This window comes from Xenia sp. Carnegie-2017, unplaced genomic scaffold (genome assembly GCF_021976095.1).
Source record: "Xenia sp. Carnegie-2017 unplaced genomic scaffold, XeniaSp_v1 HiC_scaffold_20, whole genome shotgun sequence".
Taxonomy (NCBI): domain Eukaryota; kingdom Metazoa; phylum Cnidaria; class Anthozoa; order Malacalcyonacea; family Xeniidae; genus Xenia; species Xenia sp. Carnegie-2017.
This window is the reverse complement of record NW_025813483.1, coordinates 4,363,031-4,381,021: the sequence shown is the minus strand read 5'-3', so window position 1 is coordinate 4,381,021 and position 17,991 is coordinate 4,363,031. Positions and strand designations below refer to the sequence as shown.

At 35.4% G+C, this 17,991-nt stretch overlaps 3 protein-coding genes across 4 annotated transcripts; 2 read left to right on the top strand and 1 right to left on the bottom strand.

Moving 5' to 3' along the window:
• Positions 1-22: 22 nt before the first annotated feature.
• LOC124441011 (mannosyl-oligosaccharide 1,2-alpha-mannosidase IA-like) lies at positions 23-12,694 on the top strand. The gene is made up of 12 exons (XM_046991428.1): positions 23-338; positions 1,290-1,600; positions 2,617-2,832; positions 4,601-4,681; positions 4,776-4,870; positions 5,733-5,856; positions 6,329-6,422; positions 6,936-7,051; positions 8,791-8,886; positions 10,217-10,340; positions 11,148-11,320; positions 11,875-12,694. Exons 1-12 carry the CDS (start codon positions 62-64, stop codon positions 12,094-12,096), a joined length of 1,929 nt encoding a protein of 642 aa, XP_046847384.1. The 5' UTR covers positions 23-61; the 3' UTR covers positions 12,097-12,694.
• A 111-nt stretch (positions 12,695-12,805) lies between these two features.
• On the bottom strand, positions 12,806-13,947 carry LOC124441015. The gene is made up of 3 exons (XM_046991434.1): positions 13,685-13,947; positions 13,135-13,207; positions 12,806-13,045 (listed from the first exon to the last, which is right to left on the bottom strand). Exons 1-3 carry the CDS (start codon positions 13,945-13,947, stop codon positions 12,833-12,835), a joined length of 549 nt encoding a protein of 182 aa, XP_046847390.1. The 3' UTR covers positions 12,806-12,832.
• On the top strand, positions 13,770-17,233 carry LOC124441013 (beta-1,4-N-acetylgalactosaminyltransferase 3-like). 2 transcript variants are annotated; one of them, XM_046991432.1, is made up of 4 exons: positions 13,770-13,906; positions 14,816-15,463; positions 15,562-16,117; positions 16,211-17,233. In XM_046991432.1, exons 2-4 carry the CDS (start codon positions 14,844-14,846, stop codon positions 16,502-16,504), a joined length of 1,470 nt encoding a protein of 489 aa, XP_046847388.1. In that variant the 5' UTR covers positions 13,770-13,906; positions 14,816-14,843; the 3' UTR covers positions 16,505-17,233. The 2 variants fall into 2 exon arrangements, with proteins under 2 accessions (XP_046847388.1, XP_046847386.1); XM_046991430.1 differs by lacking the exon at positions 13,770-13,906 and having other exon boundaries at positions 14,451-15,463.
• Positions 17,234-17,991: the final 758 nt, after the last annotated feature.

Sequence of the window (17,991 nt, the reverse complement as noted above, 5' to 3'; positions counted from 1 at the left end):
ATTAGCATAATGTGCGGCACAATAATGAGGACGTGGAGTTGTTGATGTGAGTCTTGACAATATGGCCACCGTTAAGGGATCCGTTTTACCAACTCATTATAGGGCTATAAATGTTCAAAAAAGTGGTCTTCGGGTACGAGAGAAGTACATTCTGTTCATTATATGTGGCATATTTTGTTTTCTAATGTTTGGAGCTTTTTTTTTCATTCCGGACTACGGTCCTTCTGATTATTTGAATGCTGGTAAAAAAGCTTTATCAAATTTGGTGATTAAAAATCAACGAAGAATCATCGATCCCATAATGCCTCCTATAAAGAACGTTGTTAAAGTATTTAGAGGTATTATTTGAGTGTGTTTTTGATGATATTTTAAGTTTTTATCCGATAAGACATTTATCTGATTATTTATTTATTGTACTTGTGCATTAACATGATAGGCAAAAAGAAGAATTCGCATATTTAATGAACGTTTTTCTTCATAATTACAAATAATACTTCCTAAAAATATTCCACAGGTGTAAAATTGCTGTTTTCTCTTCCTGCATCTTAAAGTCTTTCAGTCTGAACAACAGTATTTTAGTTATTACATGTATGGAAATGTAGATTGTTCATTCCAAGTTAGTGTAGAGTCCTGAGAATGACTGTTGATGTTGATGTTGACTTATTTTTTGAACAACCTTAGCAGTAGTCATCTTCATAATCAAGTGAGAAACAATAGTCAGGTTAGCCATATTTGTTGTTTGGTTTGTATATATTGTCAAATTGTGTGTATGAACCAGACAAATAATACCGCAGAACGTGATGTTTACTCCTCACTTGGCTCTGAAATCTACTGCCGCTAAGGTTGTCAAAATGTCAGTCAACAAAAACACCAAATGTCCCTCAGAATACTCTACACTAATGTAGATGCTCTATAACCATACATCAATACTCCTGGGTCCAAACAATTTACTTCATGTGAGTTGTATTGGCAGTCAGAGATGAATTTGCATTGATGTAACAGACAATTTAATGACAGAGAAACTCATTTTGCACAATTGCATGCTTCAAAATTTGCACACGCAAGATTTTAGGCCAGAAAACATGTTTCAAACACCAATCAATACTCTGCTCAGTACTCAATGGATGTTTGGGTCAATATTTTCTTTGGGGGGGAGGGGCTGTAGATACATTTTGAATCTTAAAGACCTAATTTGCACAACTTTCCAGCAAATAATGTGCCTGATTGCCTTGGTCTTATATGCATTTTGGTTTATGATAATGCTTCATTTCTTGTTTCTCCTAATTTAGGAAATTTAAGTAGTCATGAAGCTCAAGGGAAGAAAGTTGATCCTGTTCAAAATAAGAACGTTTATCCGATCAAAGATGAAAAAATAAAGAATAACAAAGATGAGAATGGCGAAGACAATATTCGCTTAAGGGAAAAGATTCGAGAAAAGAAGAAAGTTTTTAAAGAAAAGAGAAAAGAAGAACATGAGCAAAAGAAGAAAGAAGAAGCTCAAAGGTTGTTGAATCTCAGACCAACCAAACATAAAGAAAAGGCCGGCGGAGGTGAACCAAAGGACAAGGAAAGTAAAAAACGTCGAAATACAGTCAGACAGGTTAGGCTATGAGTAATGGAAAATGTTCTCAACATGTTCACTCAACATGCCACTACATTGTAGACTGAACATGTTCAGAGCATTTGCACACACTTTTGAACAGCGTTTAGTGGTATTTAACTGAAGCAGTATTGAGTGTTGTTGAGAAAAGTTTGAACTTGCTCAAACTTTCCACTCAACACCTCTTGACATTTTCTGTCTTCCATGGTCACCAAACTGCACCTCAACATTGTTTTGTTCATTTGAACAGCACAGTTCAGTGACCTGGAAAGTGCACAGCTTAATTGCTGTAATTTAGCAAGTCACTGAACTTTATATGCAGCTTTATAAGATAAACACAATGAAGCGCGTGCGCTGATTGGTCTAGAGCTGAGTTTGCATTAGCCTGTGCAAAGCACAACTGAGCTCAACCAATCAAATCAATCAGTCAAAGAGACTTTGCGAATCAATCATGAACACATTTTAAAGGAAAAATTTAAATGTTTGTCTGTTTCGCATTATTGTTATTTTATAAAAGAAATAAAATTTGTTTTTTGTGTTCCACTAACTTATGCAAACCTCGGAGACGTTTGTAAGAACTCTTGAGCATATGCAACCCTCTACCTTCAATCTTGGGCTTGCACTGATCTGCTCTCGAGTTCTCCCAAAGGTCTCCACAGTTTGCATAAACCTTTGCCAACACAGTAAACTTCTTTTATTTCTTAAGTGTAGGCACAGATCATTTTTTAAGTCTTAGCAAGTTGTGAATGTTTGCACACATCACTTAACATTGCTCAAGAAACAAAAAACAATTTTGAGGGAATGTTGAGTCAACATATTGATAGCGTTTGCACGTAGCTTTAAAGAATTATTGTTTATCGCAAATTCATTTTGTAAATTTAGTCATTTAAAGCGATATCTTTAATTGTCAAGTTTAAGATTGATGATCGAAAATTTGCGTACATTTGCACAACCATCCAATAAAATTTTGATAAAAATTTCAAGATACTATTATTTTTATTTTTGTTTTATCATAGATGATGGAAAAGGCTTGGAATGGTTACGTAAAAAATTCATGGGGTCAAAACGAATATAGACCGATCAGTCAGACAGGTCATTCGGCCAACATCTTTGGCTCACACTCCATGGGGGCGACAATCGTTGATTCTTTGGACACGCTTTATATTATGGGCTTAGAAGATGAGTTCAAGAAGGCTCGTGATTGGGTTGCCACTGACTTGTCTTTTGATAAGGTTTGTATGACCTAGAACCCAGTCTTCTAGATGTTTGACGCGAAAATTCCATAGTTGCGAGCATCGTTACGAGCAGTGGTAACGAGTGAGGCAAACTGCGTTGCCATCTTGAAAGGTGGCAAAGCAGTCGAAATTCACGACTAACATCCATTTCTAAAATCTGCTTTTCCTGAGTTGATATACAGTTTCAAAATTCATTGTCTAAGTTGATTCTTAAAATGTTTGATAGGATAGGTTTTTTAAACTTTGCTTTAACTTATTGTTCATTTTGAGTTTTGCTTTTGCCACCTTTCAAGATGGCGTCCTTACCTCACCCTGACTCGGCAGTTAGACATATAGAGGACTGGGTTCTAAATCATTGGATTATTATCCAAGATTACGTCGAGGATAATTCCTTGTTTTGCTTTTCTGAATTTGAAGTGACTTAGATTATTTTACCTTTACATTAAACGAAACACGTTCATTTATCCATTTACAACACAATTAACAAAGTTATTAGTAATCGCATACTTTTTACAATAACTTTTTCGTAAATAGTTTCTGCAACTGAAGCTACGCGGCTAGTTATGTTGTTTTTTGTGTACTATAACGTGTTTCTTTAGTATATATTTCTCGCCTCATTTTTCCGTTGCTTTTTCTGATCGCTGAAACGTTAAAAGTTTTAGAAATTAAAACAAAATCTACAGTCTACGGATCTTCTCACATATTTACTGTAGAGGTGGTCAAAGAATGAACTTTCATTTGTATGGTTTCAACTTTTTATAATGGCTGTTTTAAGCACGTGATGGAGCGGTTTTAGGAAGGCTGAGAGAATCATGAACTTTCATTTGTATGGTTTCAACTTTTTTATAATGGCTGTTTTAAGCACGTGATGGAGCGGTTTTAGGAAGGCTGAGAGAGTCATGAACTTTCATTTGTATGGTTTCAACTTTTTATAATGGCTGTTTTAAGCACGTGATGGAGCGGTTTTAGGAAGGCTGAGAGAGTCATGAACTTTCATTTGTATGGTTTCAACTATTTTATAATGGCTGTTTTAAGCACGTGATGGAGCGGTTTTAGGAAGGCTGAGAGAGTCATGAACTTTCATTTGTATGGTTTCAATTTTTTATAATGGCTGTTTTAAGCACGTGATGGAGCGGTTTTAGGAAGGCTGAGAGAGTCATGAACTTTCATTTGTATGGTTTCAACTTTTTTATAATGGCTGTTTTAAGCACGTGATGGAGCGGTTTTAGGAAGGCTGAGAGAATCATGAACTTTCATTTGTATGGTTTCAACTCTTTTATAATGGCTGTTTTAAGCACGTGATGGAGCGGTTTTAGGAAGGCTGAGAGAGTCATGAACTTTCATTTGTATGGTTTCAACTTTTTATAATGGCTGTTTTAAGCACGTGATGGAGCGGTTTTAGGAAGGCTGAGAGAGTCATGAACTTTCATTTGTATGGTTTCAACTTTTTATAATGGCTGTTTTAAGCACGTGATGGAGCGGTTTTAGGAAGGCTGAGAGAGTCATGAACTTTCATTTGTATGGTTTCAACTTTTTATAATGGCTGTTTTAAGCACGTGATGGAGCGGTTTTAGGAAGGCTGAGAGAGTCATGAACTTTCATTTGCATGGTTTCAACTTTTTTATAATGGCTGTTTTAAGCACGTAATGGAGCGTTTTTAGGAAGGCTGAGAGAGTCTACACTATTGCTGTGCAAGTCAGCGATTTCCCGACGAAATATATTTGTTGACGAACCGTTAAGATTATTTTTGTGTTATTTTGTAAAGGGGATGACGGTGTCCGTTTTTGAAATCTGTATTCGCTTTCTTGGTGGTCTTTTGACTAGCTATGCTTTGACCGAAGACGAGGTGACGATGTTTTTAATAAATATTTTGACATTTTCGCTGTGCTTATTTTGCTCTGTGTTTACAGATTTGCGTGTCTTTTTTTTCATTTTGAAAGGTTTTCAAAATCAAAGCAAAGGATCTTGGGAATCGTTTGTTGCCTGCATTTAATACACCAACGGGTATTCCTTATGGTTTGTTAAATCTTGCAAGGTATTTCGTTTATATTGTTTCAAAAGAAACCGTATAGCAGCACATAGGATCGCTTTAACAAGCTGTTGCTATTTTCCTGCTGTATAGCAAAGTTAAATAAATAAATAAATTGTTTGGATAAAGTTTGCAACGAACATAACATTACCGAATGTATATCCATTTATTTATCTGGTTTCTGAAAGCTAATACCAAGGGTAGGGGTAACTTTGGTCTGGAGACTGTTTTTTGCCCTGCAAAAGGGTGTTGTGTAATACTGTATGTATAATCATGCAGCAAAATCGCTTTTTTACACATTTTGTTGATAATTTTGTAGGTAATGTTCAAATGTCGGAATAATTCAATGCTCTTAAAACACTTCTTGCCCAATAGGTTACTAAGTTTTGCCCCACAAAACTGCTAATTTTAATTTTATGAATAGAAAGTACATACAGTACCGCTCACTTATATCTTAACACTTTTGCGTATGATACGCGTAGCATATACATACACTGATTATGTGCGTATGCGCATGCGTCATTCAAGCTATTTGAAGCATTTATACGTGAAGCATTTACGTGAGTCCCCTCATAACTGTGGAACACTGGATCAATGATGTCAGAAAAAGGCTTTCACCTTATGCTAAGGAAAGAATTATTATTCCTAAAAGATGTAACGTAAAAAATGTGAACGTTTTATCGCCGTAAATGATTAACGGCCTGGCGTTAAATAAATCTTAGCGGCTCCATCGGAGCGTTAAATAGATAAAAAATCGTATCATACGGGTAGCGTATGTTAAGATATACGCGAGCGGAACGCATTATTCTAAAAGTCCTCTTCATTTCAACTCTATCATTGAATTATATGAGGGGAATTTTCTTTATAGTGGAACGGGTCACAATTGGGGCTGGGCGTCAGGTGGTTCGTCTATTCTTGCTGAATTTGGAACTCTTCATTTGGAATTTGTTTATCTTTCATATATCACCAAAGATCCTTTGTATGCTAATAAGGTATGTTTTGGTTGAATTGTATCATAATGTTGTCAGATAAAACGTCAGTATTGATATCCTGCAATGCCGTGTCTTTTTGAAAATTGTTATAAAACTTCAGTCCTTACATACTCTAGTCTAGTGTCTTCATCAGGAGTGATCTGATGTTGAAACTTGAGTTCTTATGTACTCCAGTCTAGAGTCTTCATCAGGAGTGATCTGATGTTGAAACTTGAGTTCTTACATACTCCTGTCTAGTGTCTTCATCGGGAGCGATCTGATGTTAAAACTTGAGTTCTTATATACTCCAGTCTAGTGTCTTCATCAGGAGTGATCTGATGTTGAAACTTGAGTTCTTATATACTCCTGTCTAGTGTCTTCATCGGGAGTGATCTGATGTTAAAACTTGAGTCCTAATAAACTTTATATAATACATTACATTGATTTGTATAATCAAATATATATATTTAATAAAATTTCTCAAAACTTCTAGGTTAAAAAAGTGCGCGATGTTTTAGACAAAATGGACAAACCTCAGGGATTATATCCAAACTATGTTAATCCTAACAGTGGTGCTTGGGGACAAAGTAAGTTCAATTTTCATATCCTGTATTTTTCAATTTTATTATTTCAACTAAGGTTCTCCATTAATCAACGTCTTACTTACTTAAAGGTTTTAATACATGTAATTTTTAGTTAGTAAAGTGCCCCTACCAGCAATGTAAATGTTAAAATAAAGTTGACTGTAAATGTTAAAGAAAGTTTGTAAATAAGAGCGCAATTTGTCTTGAAATCAGTGACGTACGTAGCCAGCTCGATCGACGGAGGGGGAGGGGGAGGGGCTAAGTTTCATACATCATGTTCTGTCAAATAAAATTCCTTTGAAATCAATTGTTTTCTGCAGATTGTAACATGTATACGTGAACATTACACCATCCCACCCCCCTACAATTGTAGATCTACCCCCTACGATGATAGATCTACCCACCCCACCCCCCTACAATTATCGATCTAGCTACGACACTTCCTGAAATCATCGAATTTATGATTATAAAGGATATTAAACCATTGGATTAAGCGGATTCACTGTTTTTATTTAGATCATGTTTCGTTGGGCGCGTTAGGCGATAGTTTTTATGAATATTTATTAAAATCATGGATACAAAGTGGTAAAACCGATCACCAAGCTCGTAGAATGTATGATGACACGATTGAGGTATGTTGTTGTTTCGCCGTTACAGCTGAAGATCATTACTTTTTGGTTAAAATCAGGGGCGAGCACTTTATGAAATAATGCGGAAGGGATCTTAACCGTTATGAAAATTAAGAAGGTCTAAAACGTTTGATGTGTATATTCAGTATAAGACCTAAGTCTAAAGCGTTTGATGTGTATATTCAGTATAAGACCTAAGTTTAAAGCGTTTGATGTGTATATTCAGTATAAGACCTAAGTCTAAAGCGTTTGATGTGTATATTCAGTATAAGACCTAAGTCTAAAGCGTTTGATGTGTATATTCAGTATAAGACCTAAGTCTAAAGCGTTTGATGTGTATATTCAGTATAAGACCTAAGTCTAAAGCGTTTGATGTGTATATTCAGTATAAGACCTAAGTCTAAAGCGTTTGATGTGTATATTCAGTATAAGACCTAAGTCTAAAGCGTTTGATGTGTATATTCAGTATAAGACCTAAGTCTAAAACGTTTGATGTGTATATTCAGTATAAGACCTAAGTCTAAAGCGTTTGATGTGTATATTCAGTATAAGACCTAAGTCTAAAACGTTTGATGTGTATATTCAGTATAAAACCTAAGTCTAAAACGTTTGATGTGTATATTCAGTATAAGACCTAAGTCTAAAACGTTTGATGTGTATATTCAGTATAAGACCTAAGTCTAAAGCGTTTGATGTGTATATTCAGTATAAGACCTAAGTCTAAAGCGTTTGATGTGTATATTCAGTATAAAACCTAAGTCTAAAGCGTTTGATGTGTATATTCAGTATAAGACCTAAGTCTAAAGCGTTTGATGTGTATATTCAGTATAAGACCTAAGTCTAAAGCGTTTGATGTGTATATTCAGTATAAGACCTAAGTCTAAAGCGTTTGATGTGTATATTCAGTATAGGACCTAAGTCTAAAGCGTTTGATGTGTATATTCAGTATAGGACCTTTATCAAATAGATAGCTACGTTAGCTGTAGAGGTGTGATTTGTTGCATTTTGTTCAATTCATTATTGAAATCATGTCAAAATATATAAGTCACGCTAAGAAATCAAGGCCCCGTTTAAACTATACCGGATTGCTATCGTAGCAGGTTGAATATTCGTTGTATTAAAAGGCAGTGAAATTGTACAATGTCAGAAACAAAATATAATAGACTAAATCTATCAACTCCGAACAGTTACCCCTTTAAAGCAAATGAAGATGTCGTGATGAGCGAATCCGGTATAGTGTAAACGCAGCCTGATACTTCACCTTCAGACCAAAGAAATAAGCGTAAAGTTATTCAAGTTATTCTTTGTGTAAAGGTTATAAACAATGGGATATTACCACAGTATAGGAACAAACATTCTGGCCACTCTATTGAAATTTTGTCTCATGCATATCTTATTATCACGCAATTGATTACCAACTGGCAGCCAGTCTATGGCCTTTTTTCACCAATAGAAAGACAGTGATGGTCAAGTGAAGTTGATCTAGTCTTTATTCCCTGAACTGTGGTTATATTTTAAACCTTCAAAATTTAAACTGTTTATAATTACCTGTCGTTTAATTACTATTCTCTTTTAATATTAAATAATACATTGTCATAATGATCTGCCGATTTTAAAATCTTTTGTCTTAAATCTTAATATGGCGTAACTTCTTTATAGTTTTTCCAAATGATCGCTAGTTCTCGCGAAGAATTGCAAATGGCATCACAAATGCACATTCAAGTCTTTCATTTTATGTTTAGGCGATTGAGAATATTATGGTTCAAAAAAGTTCGTCCGGACTGACGTATGTTGGAGAGTATCGTTTTGGCAGCATCGAACATAAAATGGGACATTTGGTAAATAATCACAATTATCTTACAGTAGTATAGGCATACTGACAAATTTCTACCGCAATTTTACTATGTTGATTTATTTTTACTATATATTTTATAATTGTTAATTGACATGTTCAATTCTTTGGCGTAAATGTTTTCGTAAGTGTAGTTCTCATTCATCGCAAAGCGTCGCTAGAATCGGTGACGTTTACCGCCGATGATCGGTGACGTTTACCGCCGATGATCGTGACGTTTACCGCCGATGATCGGTGACGTTTACCGCCGATGATCGGTGACGTTTACCGCCGATGATCGGTGACGATCGGTGACGTTTACCGCCGATGATCGGTGACGTTTACCGCCGATGATCGGTGACGTCTACCGCCGATGATCGGTGACGTCTACCGCCGATGATCGGTGATGGCCGGTGAACAAAACGTTCTCATCAATCGGCGATGATATATTAATCAACGCGCTTTGATATTCACACCAAAGAAAAAATGCTCCTCTGAATTTAAAGTTCATAATTTCTGTGCAGATTCAATTGTTTATTATATAAGTTGTCGTCGAAGTTGCCCAACTCAACAGATTCTTGTTTTTAAATATTTTTTAAGCAAGTAATACTCGGCAATGATCGGCAATGATCGGAAAAAAACAAACTGTTTGGTTTCTTGCGATGGCAGCGCTCATGTTCGGCGACAATTACAAAAAGTCGGCGACACAATTTTCAATGCGTTCTCATTAATCGTAAGCACTCGCCGACGTCGTAAAAGCTCTATCGCAGACGCTTTGCGATGTACGAGAACTGGGCTTTAGCGTGATAAAAAAACTTCAGTAAATTTTGCGAATTTTTGTTATGAGTAGAGAAATTACTATGGTAAGGATATATGTTAGACTAAATCGTCTTTTTGGGGTCGCCTGTTTGACATTTTTATACATCTGAAAGCGAGTTTGGAGCCGTCAGGACTGCGGAACAAGCAGACTAGCGTTGTTTGAAACAGATTAAAGACTTTGGGAGTAATGCGTGTGTTGGTGTTGACTGACGTTTCGACAACCTTAACGTCAGTCATTTTCAAAGTCATATCTCGAACATTGTTGAAGATTGAGCATTTTGGCCTGACCAAAAAAATGGACAATAGATACTGTAGAACTGACTAGGATAGCATGAAATAGACCAGGATAATGAGGTGTAGACGTGGATAATGTGGAATAGACTAGCATAATGAGGCGTTGAAATCTTTAGTTATTATCTTTGGTTTCAGACAAGCTTGTGCGAATGTTTCTTTGCAATAGCTAAACTTCAAAACAAGCTAAATACATTGTTTATGATTTATTTTTATGTATTGTATAGGCTTGTTTCTCTGGAGGAATGTTTGCGTTGGGTGCAGAAGGTTCGCGCAGGAATAGAAAACATCATTATGTTGATTTGGGAGCGAAAATTACGAACACTTGTCATGAATCATATAAACGAACAGGTATATAAACCACCATTACTCATTTTCTGTGTATTTCAAAATTGAAAATTTAAAAACACTATCGACATTCGATGATAGCAAATTTAACTACGATAGATTCCGATGGGAAATCGTTAAAAAACAGGCTTAACATGTTTTGAAGAAGTCTCGAGCAAGGATGGATCCAGGATGATTTTGTACGGGGGGTGTGCGGTGTATTTTTTATAAGATGTCATTTGGTCAATCTAGTTTGGATTAGACCTCGGTAGATCTTTTGTGGGTGTCGTTATGTCGTTTACATGTCAGACTTTTTTGTGTTTAACTTGAGATTCTGGGAAATGTGTAGTTTGACAGTCTCCCCCATTATCTCGTAGATTATCTCGTAGACAGTCTTACCCACTATCTCGTTGACTATCTCGTAGGCTATTTCATACACTATCTTATAGATCATGTCGTACATTATTTGCTAGAATGTCTTGTCAAAAATCTATCCCACTATTTCGCAGACCATCTCATAGACTATCTCGTTGATTATCTCATAGACTATCTCGTAGGTTATCTCGTAGACTATCTCGTAGGTTATCTCATAGATTATCTCGTAGGTTATTTTGTAGACTATCTCGTAGACTATCTCGTAGGTTATCTCATAGACTATCTCGTAGGCTATCTCGTAGACTATCTCGTAGGTTATCTCGTAGACTATCTCGTAGACTATCTCCAACACTATGCTGTAGATTATCTACGAGAAAAGTTAGAGTTGAATAATCATGCTTGGAAGATAATTGATTTAGTCGACTTTTGTTCACATGTCGATATTTGTTTATTTAGCCACGGGTATCGGTCCAGAGATGTTTTTCTTTGAAGGACCACACGAGGCAAAAGGACTGAGAGGAAGCGAACGTTATTACATATTACGTCCTGAGGTCGTCGAGTCTTACTTTGTAATGTGGAGGATCACACATGATCAGAAATATCGTGAGTGGGGATGGGAAGCTGTGAAGGTAGGAATTTTATGTAGTTGCTGTCCGTTGATTAAATCTCCGTTGTTTGTGAAACTTAATGTTTAGGGTTACACTCTTGAGTAGTTAGGTCTTGTGATTTAGTTGATGATAGAACAATGAAGACAATGATTATCTTGTCACTATACCTGAGTACATCACAACAACGCGATGTTATTATTTATGATATTGAAATATGAAAGAAACTAGAACTGTATTTTGAAACATCATCATAGTCCACAGTTGATCTTGTAGCTCAGTTGGTAGAACATTGAAGACAATGATTATCTTGTTACTATACTTGAGTACATCACAACAACGCGATGTTATTATCTGATGTTGAGATATGAAAGACACTAGAACTGTTTTGAAACATCATCATAGTCTAAAGTTGGTCTTGTAGTTCAGTTGGTAGAACATTGAAGACAATGATTATCTTGTTATTATCTATGATAATAAAGATATGAAAGAAACAGAAACTGCATGTGTTTTGAAAATTGAAATATCATCATGTTGTTTAATTATGCACAAACAACGGCACCCTTTTATTATTTCAGGCAATCAAAAAGTATTGCGAAGTTGGTGATGGTTTCTCGGGTATTCGTGATGTCGATACCATTCCTGTTCAACATGACGACGTCCAACAAAGTTTCTTCATGGCCGAAACCTTAAAATATTTATATCTTTTGTTTTCTGACGACTCACTAATACCTTTAGATAGTTGGGTATTTAACACGGAGGCGCATCCTTTGCCAATTATTGGAAAACTTAGATTATAAAATAAATTTATGGAATTTAATCATGGAGACTTCAGACGCGCGAAGTTTCATCCTCCAACAACTCGTCTCTTTAAGACATCTTTGTAACGTTTTCTAAACTTGTACGTAAATAGTTTATTTTGCATCAACTGGACGGTTCCACCACCTAGAGTTGATGGGAAATTTTTTAAACTTGAAAAAAATATGCATTTTCTTGCCGCTTTTTTAATCACTTTGTTTCAGGTACATAAACGCCGATAAAACTGGCTAATATGATTCATGATAAGGAAGTGCATTAATGTCTATGTTTATTTCAAGCTGACGTTCAGTGATTTAAAATGAATTGATTGTTAGAAGGGCCCATATTCATGTATGTATGTCTTAGTTTTATCAAAATATATTGTGATTATTGATTGTAACATATGAATGCATGAATGTAATCCCTCAATTATCATTCTTCAGCAGAACCTGTTGTCTACTTAAAACTAAAACATAGATTTGTAAAGAAATGAACCATAGAAATGTAATGTTCAAATACATACACGGCATGACTAAACTTATGTGAAGGCTATGCCACTCATTTAGGTATTGAAGGGAAAATATAAGCAAGTGCAACTCATGTGTTGTTTGGAAGTGTTGACTTTGCATTCCTGCAGTAATTATGTAGTTTGTCTCGAATGAAGTAGTTGTTTTCCATTGGCAAAAACACAAAATTAGAAAAGTCAGTGAATAAATATGAATAAATATTCTCTTATTTTTATGTTGAAAAGTTAATCACATCTTTACTTTTTGTATGTTCCCAGAATTCATGTGTTGACATACTTAATGACTTATTTCTTAGAAGTTCAATGTTATGATTTCCTTTCTTTGTAAGATCACCAATCTCAATGACCTTGACTTCTCCATATTTTATGACATCTTTGTTTGGCTGTCTTTCAAAAATCATTTTTATAACATCACCTTGAACTACCTAATTGAAACCATTCAAGACACTGGTACATAATAACATAGAATGGTGTTACTTGGTGTAGTAATGATTATTGATGAAAGCTAACATACATTCCTGCTTTTCTTGGTCACTTTTTCTCCATTCAGGAAGATGTTACCGCTCAAAAGAGAATGGTCAATCTTTCTTTAACATAAAGAAATGAAATAACAAGTAAATGCTGCCAAGAGAGGTAGCTGCAAGGGCAAATAGACAAAGATGAAGGTTCTAGTGTAGACTGTGATCTTTTAATCACTTTATGCAAAATATTTCCCAAAGATTTAACAATGTTGAAGAAATATTACTGGCAAGTGTAAGTATGAGGTATTTCAATAAAATTTGTATGGGATAATTGCTGACTATAATGTATTTGCTATAAAATAATTGTGAATATAAAAATGTGCATCTTGCCTACTCCCCTCTTTAACCGACCTGTTGCCCTTCAAGGTAGCCTCTTGATTTTTTCTTAGTTTTATTTAACATGATGATAGTAAAATGCTGCTGTGTTGTGTAACCTTTTATCCTCAAGGATTAATTCATTACTCACTATAATGTTGACATTAAACTCTCAACACCCACCACTCCACCACCCCACCCCCAAAGAATATTGGTACTAAATAATACCTTCTCGCTATACCCAGGCCCGAGGCAGCAACTCGGTCCACCCGTAATGACGTAACAACCATAACGATCGTCTTATGAGAGTTTGAATTGTGCGAAGAGGTCGTGAATTTCCTTCGAGTTGCGAAGATACAGCCTTTCATTTGAATGGATGATTTTGCGAGAGTTTGCGGTGATTTCAACGACGCAATACTGCATCTTTTATGGCAGAAATTTGTTCTAAAGGTAGGAAAAGCTAATCGCGACAAGAAATTGTATGTAGACATGTTTTGTATGTGGACAACGGGGGGTTAGCATCAGTTTATTATATACTAAAGTGACAATATTCTAATATGACTTCCACGTCAGCTGGCGGGAATTTAATGGAGAATGTTTTATATTGCCTAATGCACTTGTTTTAGGCAAATGAAGTGTAAACTTAATTCATTCTTACACGTAAATTGATAAAATCGTGGATTATTTTTTTAAATACTTGTCTTGGCTGTTTTTCCGAATAATTTCTTTTATCCCCACTCCGGAAAATCCTTTCGTGGAAATGCGGCTGGCAACCTGCCACAATTGATGCTGTCGACTTTCATTTGATGTAAGAAACTCATTGCTTTAAATTAAAGTGAACATACCATAACATAAACGTGGCAGGGAATCAAGAATAGACAAATTAAAACAATTCAAATGCATTCCTTCGGTCCTTTTATCGCTATGAGATAAAAAGATATGGTCGTTGTTTCAAACTTTCGTCGTATTTTGTACACAGTTTGTTATATGTGGAGTATGCCTGATTTGTGTTCTTTACGATAAGTTAAACGACTTTCCTTGGAAAAAAGTGCGTGTTATTCAAGCCTTTAACGTTTCACGTGTCCTTTATGGCGTAGAGATTTCAGAACATTCACCATCGAGGTTAAAAAACACGAGTTTAAAAGGTTTAATAAATTGTCATACTTGGGCACTTCCTTGTGAAGTTTCCTTGAAAAGATTCATTGAAAATCCTCTTTATCCGATTTCTCCAAATACTCAAACATTAGTTGACAGTTTGTCGTTAAAATGGTCAGAGAAAAACAGCAAAGATGTTAACACGTTGGGAAGGAGGATGTTTGGCTATCTTCTTGCTCCTTACAGTGGTATTTATGTATTTAGCTTGACAACAAATTGTGACGTTGAATTTATGTTGAGCAAAGATGACCAAGTTAGCAATGCCAGACTTGTACTTGAAAGTGATGTACAGAACAATAATAAAAGTCATCTGTTCCAATTTTATTCCTTGGAGATTTATCTAAAAAAAAATCATTATTATTACATAGAAGTTCTTCTTACACAGCAACCAAATGGTGCATTCTTTCTGAAATGGAGAATTCCTACTGGGCAGAGGTTTGAGGCAATTACAACAGATTATATCTTCACCTTCATGCCCAATAACTTGGTTTTTAAGGAGTTTATGAAGCTTGTTCCTTTGCATAATCAATGGCAAAGTTTTATATACCGTCATCCAAGACATTCAATTTTACAAAATACAGAACAATTGTTGTCAGTTGATAAGTATTTAGAATGGGACAATGTTAAAGAGGCTCTACCTTTATGTAAATATCAACCAGGATTTGTTGGTAAAACAGTATTGCATCGCTATCATGCTGTTGAGGACTTTGTTAATCCATCATATGTCTATCCCCAAGTTGCACATTCAAACATAAGTGATGGCAAATGGATTCCATGGTTTCCATTGAATGAGAAAGAAGCACTTGACATTGTTGATTTATTTCTTAACCATCTTGAAACTGCTTATCCACGGTGAGTTTTTTTTATTGCTAATCATTTCAATGTGTGGTCATATGCATGTGTTCTTGTGTTTGAGATGGGATTTTGAAATTTTACTTCTTACTTACCAGGCAGTATAAATTAAAAAAAATCCTCAACATTGAAAAAAAACCTGACTGGCATGAAAGCAACCCAGTATTTTACCAAGGAACTTTGAAGAACGGTGACAGATTTTTCTTGGAACTTTTGTTGTGGGATGAAAAATCAGGAGATGAAAGAGTCTTGTCTGAGTACATTTATCAACCCACAAAGAATTCATCATTGTGTTACCCTGAAGGAATGCAATGGAATAAGAAAGCACCTGTTTATCTGTTGATATCAGCTCGAAAACAAGCCTCGTGGCTGTGGTATTTTATTCATAATGTTGGAAGGATTTATAAAGAAACAAAAGATGAAAATCTTCATGTCGTGGTTTACGACTATGACAGTACTGATATCAATATTGAAAAGGAATTCATGCGTAGTTCTTTTGAAAACTTTGTGATTTTAAAAAATCCTGATTCAATGTACTCTCGGACTTTTTCCCTTAACAGAGCGGCAGAAGCAGTTAAAGATCCTCATGCAATCATATTTACCATTGATCTACATTTAGAAATACCACCTACTTTTGCTAACAATGTTCGCAAGGTTAGTAAAACAATTTGAAATTTATAACATGATGGTGTGATTTACTTCATCAAAAGACAGCGTGACTTAGTTTCATGAATTCCTTTATTTTAGCATTGTATTTATGACAAAATGGTGTACACACCAATCCTTACAAGACTTGTATGTGGTGCATCACCTTCATATCCCTCTGGGTCATGGGATCCTTGGGGATATGGAATGTTTGGAGCATGTAAGGCAAATTGGGATAAATTCAAAGGATTTGACGAAGTACAGTTTCGTACGAAGTGGGGTGGGGAAGACTGGGATCTAGTGGATCGTGCATATCGGTCAGGACTGGAGTTTGAGAGAATTAAAATGGCAGATTTTTATCACTATGATCATTCCAAAGTTGGATTGTGGACATGAAGGTTTATAATAAGATCCATTTCTTTGTAAGTTTATAATACAAATTTACAAAAGAATTTGTCATTTGGAGTTTTTATTAACTTGTGACATCATAAGTGAAACACTTTAAAGAGCAGCCACAAGAAAAATACTGAACTGCATAGATTATCAAAGAACATGAGAATTTCAAAAATACATTGTGAGAAGGTGTAAAGAATACAGTGCCATTAGTAAAATATAATGGTGACTGTTCTTACAAACTATGTAACTTTCAACTCCATCATAAATAAGTCAGGCTCTTGAAGTTATTGCTTGGCTAGAATACATGTCAGATGTTAAAGTTATCTAGTAGGTATAACCTACATAAGGCTCATTCCATAGGTCACAATTTGATAATAAAATATTTGTAAAATATAAATTATCAAGATTACTGTTTGAAATTTTTAATTTCAAATATTTATTTGTACAAACCCCTTGATGAATACTAAATCACGGAATAACAAATACCACCCAAGTAACCAAGTTTAATCTGAAGAGAGTGTATAAGTCTTGTTCATTTTACATTCTAGTTTTCTTATTGCAATAGAAACAGCTCTACTACATAAATAATGTATAACAACTAGGATATGCTTAAAATAATCTTGATTTAGTTTGCGTGCTACTCAGTTACTTCAAATATTAATGATTACAATGTTTATTTTGACATCAAATAAAGTTACGGAGAAACTCATTCCCCCGAAGATTCCAAAATAATTGCAATTCTGTTCTAAGAATACTTGTGAATTCATGTTCAACCCGTCGTCATCCAGCTTAGTCAATTCCCCATTTTCGTTAAGAACGATTCCAGCCAAATGACTGTAAGAATCAACTATTTCTTCTTTGCGTTTCGCGCGTCTTGGCCAAACAAACATTTACATAGATCAAAACACTCATCAAAATACGCTGAGCAAAAACAGACATCTACGAAGGTGTTAAATGTTGTCAAACAAAATGACCTATTCTTGGCCTTTGCGAATCTATTCTTCACATGTTTGTAGATGTAGATCGTCTAGGTTAGTATAGTCCTGAGAAGGACTGTTTTTCTTGTTGTTGACTGACGTTTCGACAACCTTAGCGGTAGTCATCTTCAGAGTCAAATGAGGAGTAAACGTCAGGTTAGCCGTATTTGTTATCTGGTTCAAACCCCTCTGAACAGATCACAGCAATTACCGGCACCTTACAAACGACTTATTCACAATACAAACAAACGATCAACTAAAGACACTTCACACTAATCCACAATGACAATACACAATTGACACCCACACATTTCTTGTACAAACAATACAATAACGTAAGAACCAGATAAAAAATATGGCTAACCTGACGTTTACTCCTCATTTGACTCTGAAGATGACTACCGCTAAGGTTGTCGAAACGTCAGTCAACAACAACAAAAACAGCCCTTCTCAGGACTATACTAACCTGGACGATCTGGATCTACAAACATGTAACGAAACTCCCTGTTC

Excerpts from the sequence above, each read along its gene's own strand:
- LOC124441013 (XM_046991430.1), top strand. The coding sequence starts at position 14,769 with ATGTTTGGCTATCTTCTTGCTCCTTACAGTGGTATTTATGTATTTAGC. Across the intron at positions 15,464-15,561 it reads CTTGAAACTGCTTATCCACG|GCAGTATAAATTAAAAAAAA; the intron begins GTGAGTTTTTTT and ends CTTACTTACCAG. Across the intron at positions 16,118-16,210 it reads TTGCTAACAATGTTCGCAAG|CATTGTATTTATGACAAAAT; the intron begins GTTAGTAAAACA and ends CCTTTATTTTAG.
- LOC124441011 (XM_046991428.1), top strand. The coding sequence starts at position 62 with ATGGCCACCGTTAAGGGATCCGTTTTACCAACTCATTATAGGGCTATA. Across the intron at positions 4,682-4,775 it reads ATGCTTTGACCGAAGACGAG|GTTTTCAAAATCAAAGCAAA; the intron begins GTGACGATGTTT and ends TCATTTTGAAAG. Across the intron at positions 8,887-10,216 it reads AACATAAAATGGGACATTTG|GCTTGTTTCTCTGGAGGAAT; the intron begins GTAAATAATCAC and ends TGTATTGTATAG.
- LOC124441015 (XM_046991434.1), bottom strand. The coding sequence starts at position 13,947 with ATGTCTACATACAATTTCTTGTCGCGATTAGCTTTTCCTACCTTTAGA. Across the intron at positions 13,208-13,684 it reads GGCCTGGGTATAGCGAGAAG|AAAGATTGACCATTCTCTTT; the intron begins GTATTATTTAGT and ends TTTATGTTAAAG. Across the intron at positions 13,046-13,134 it reads TGACCAAGAAAAGCAGGAAT|GTAGTTCAAGGTGATGTTAT; the intron begins GTATGTTAGCTT and ends GGTTTCAATTAG.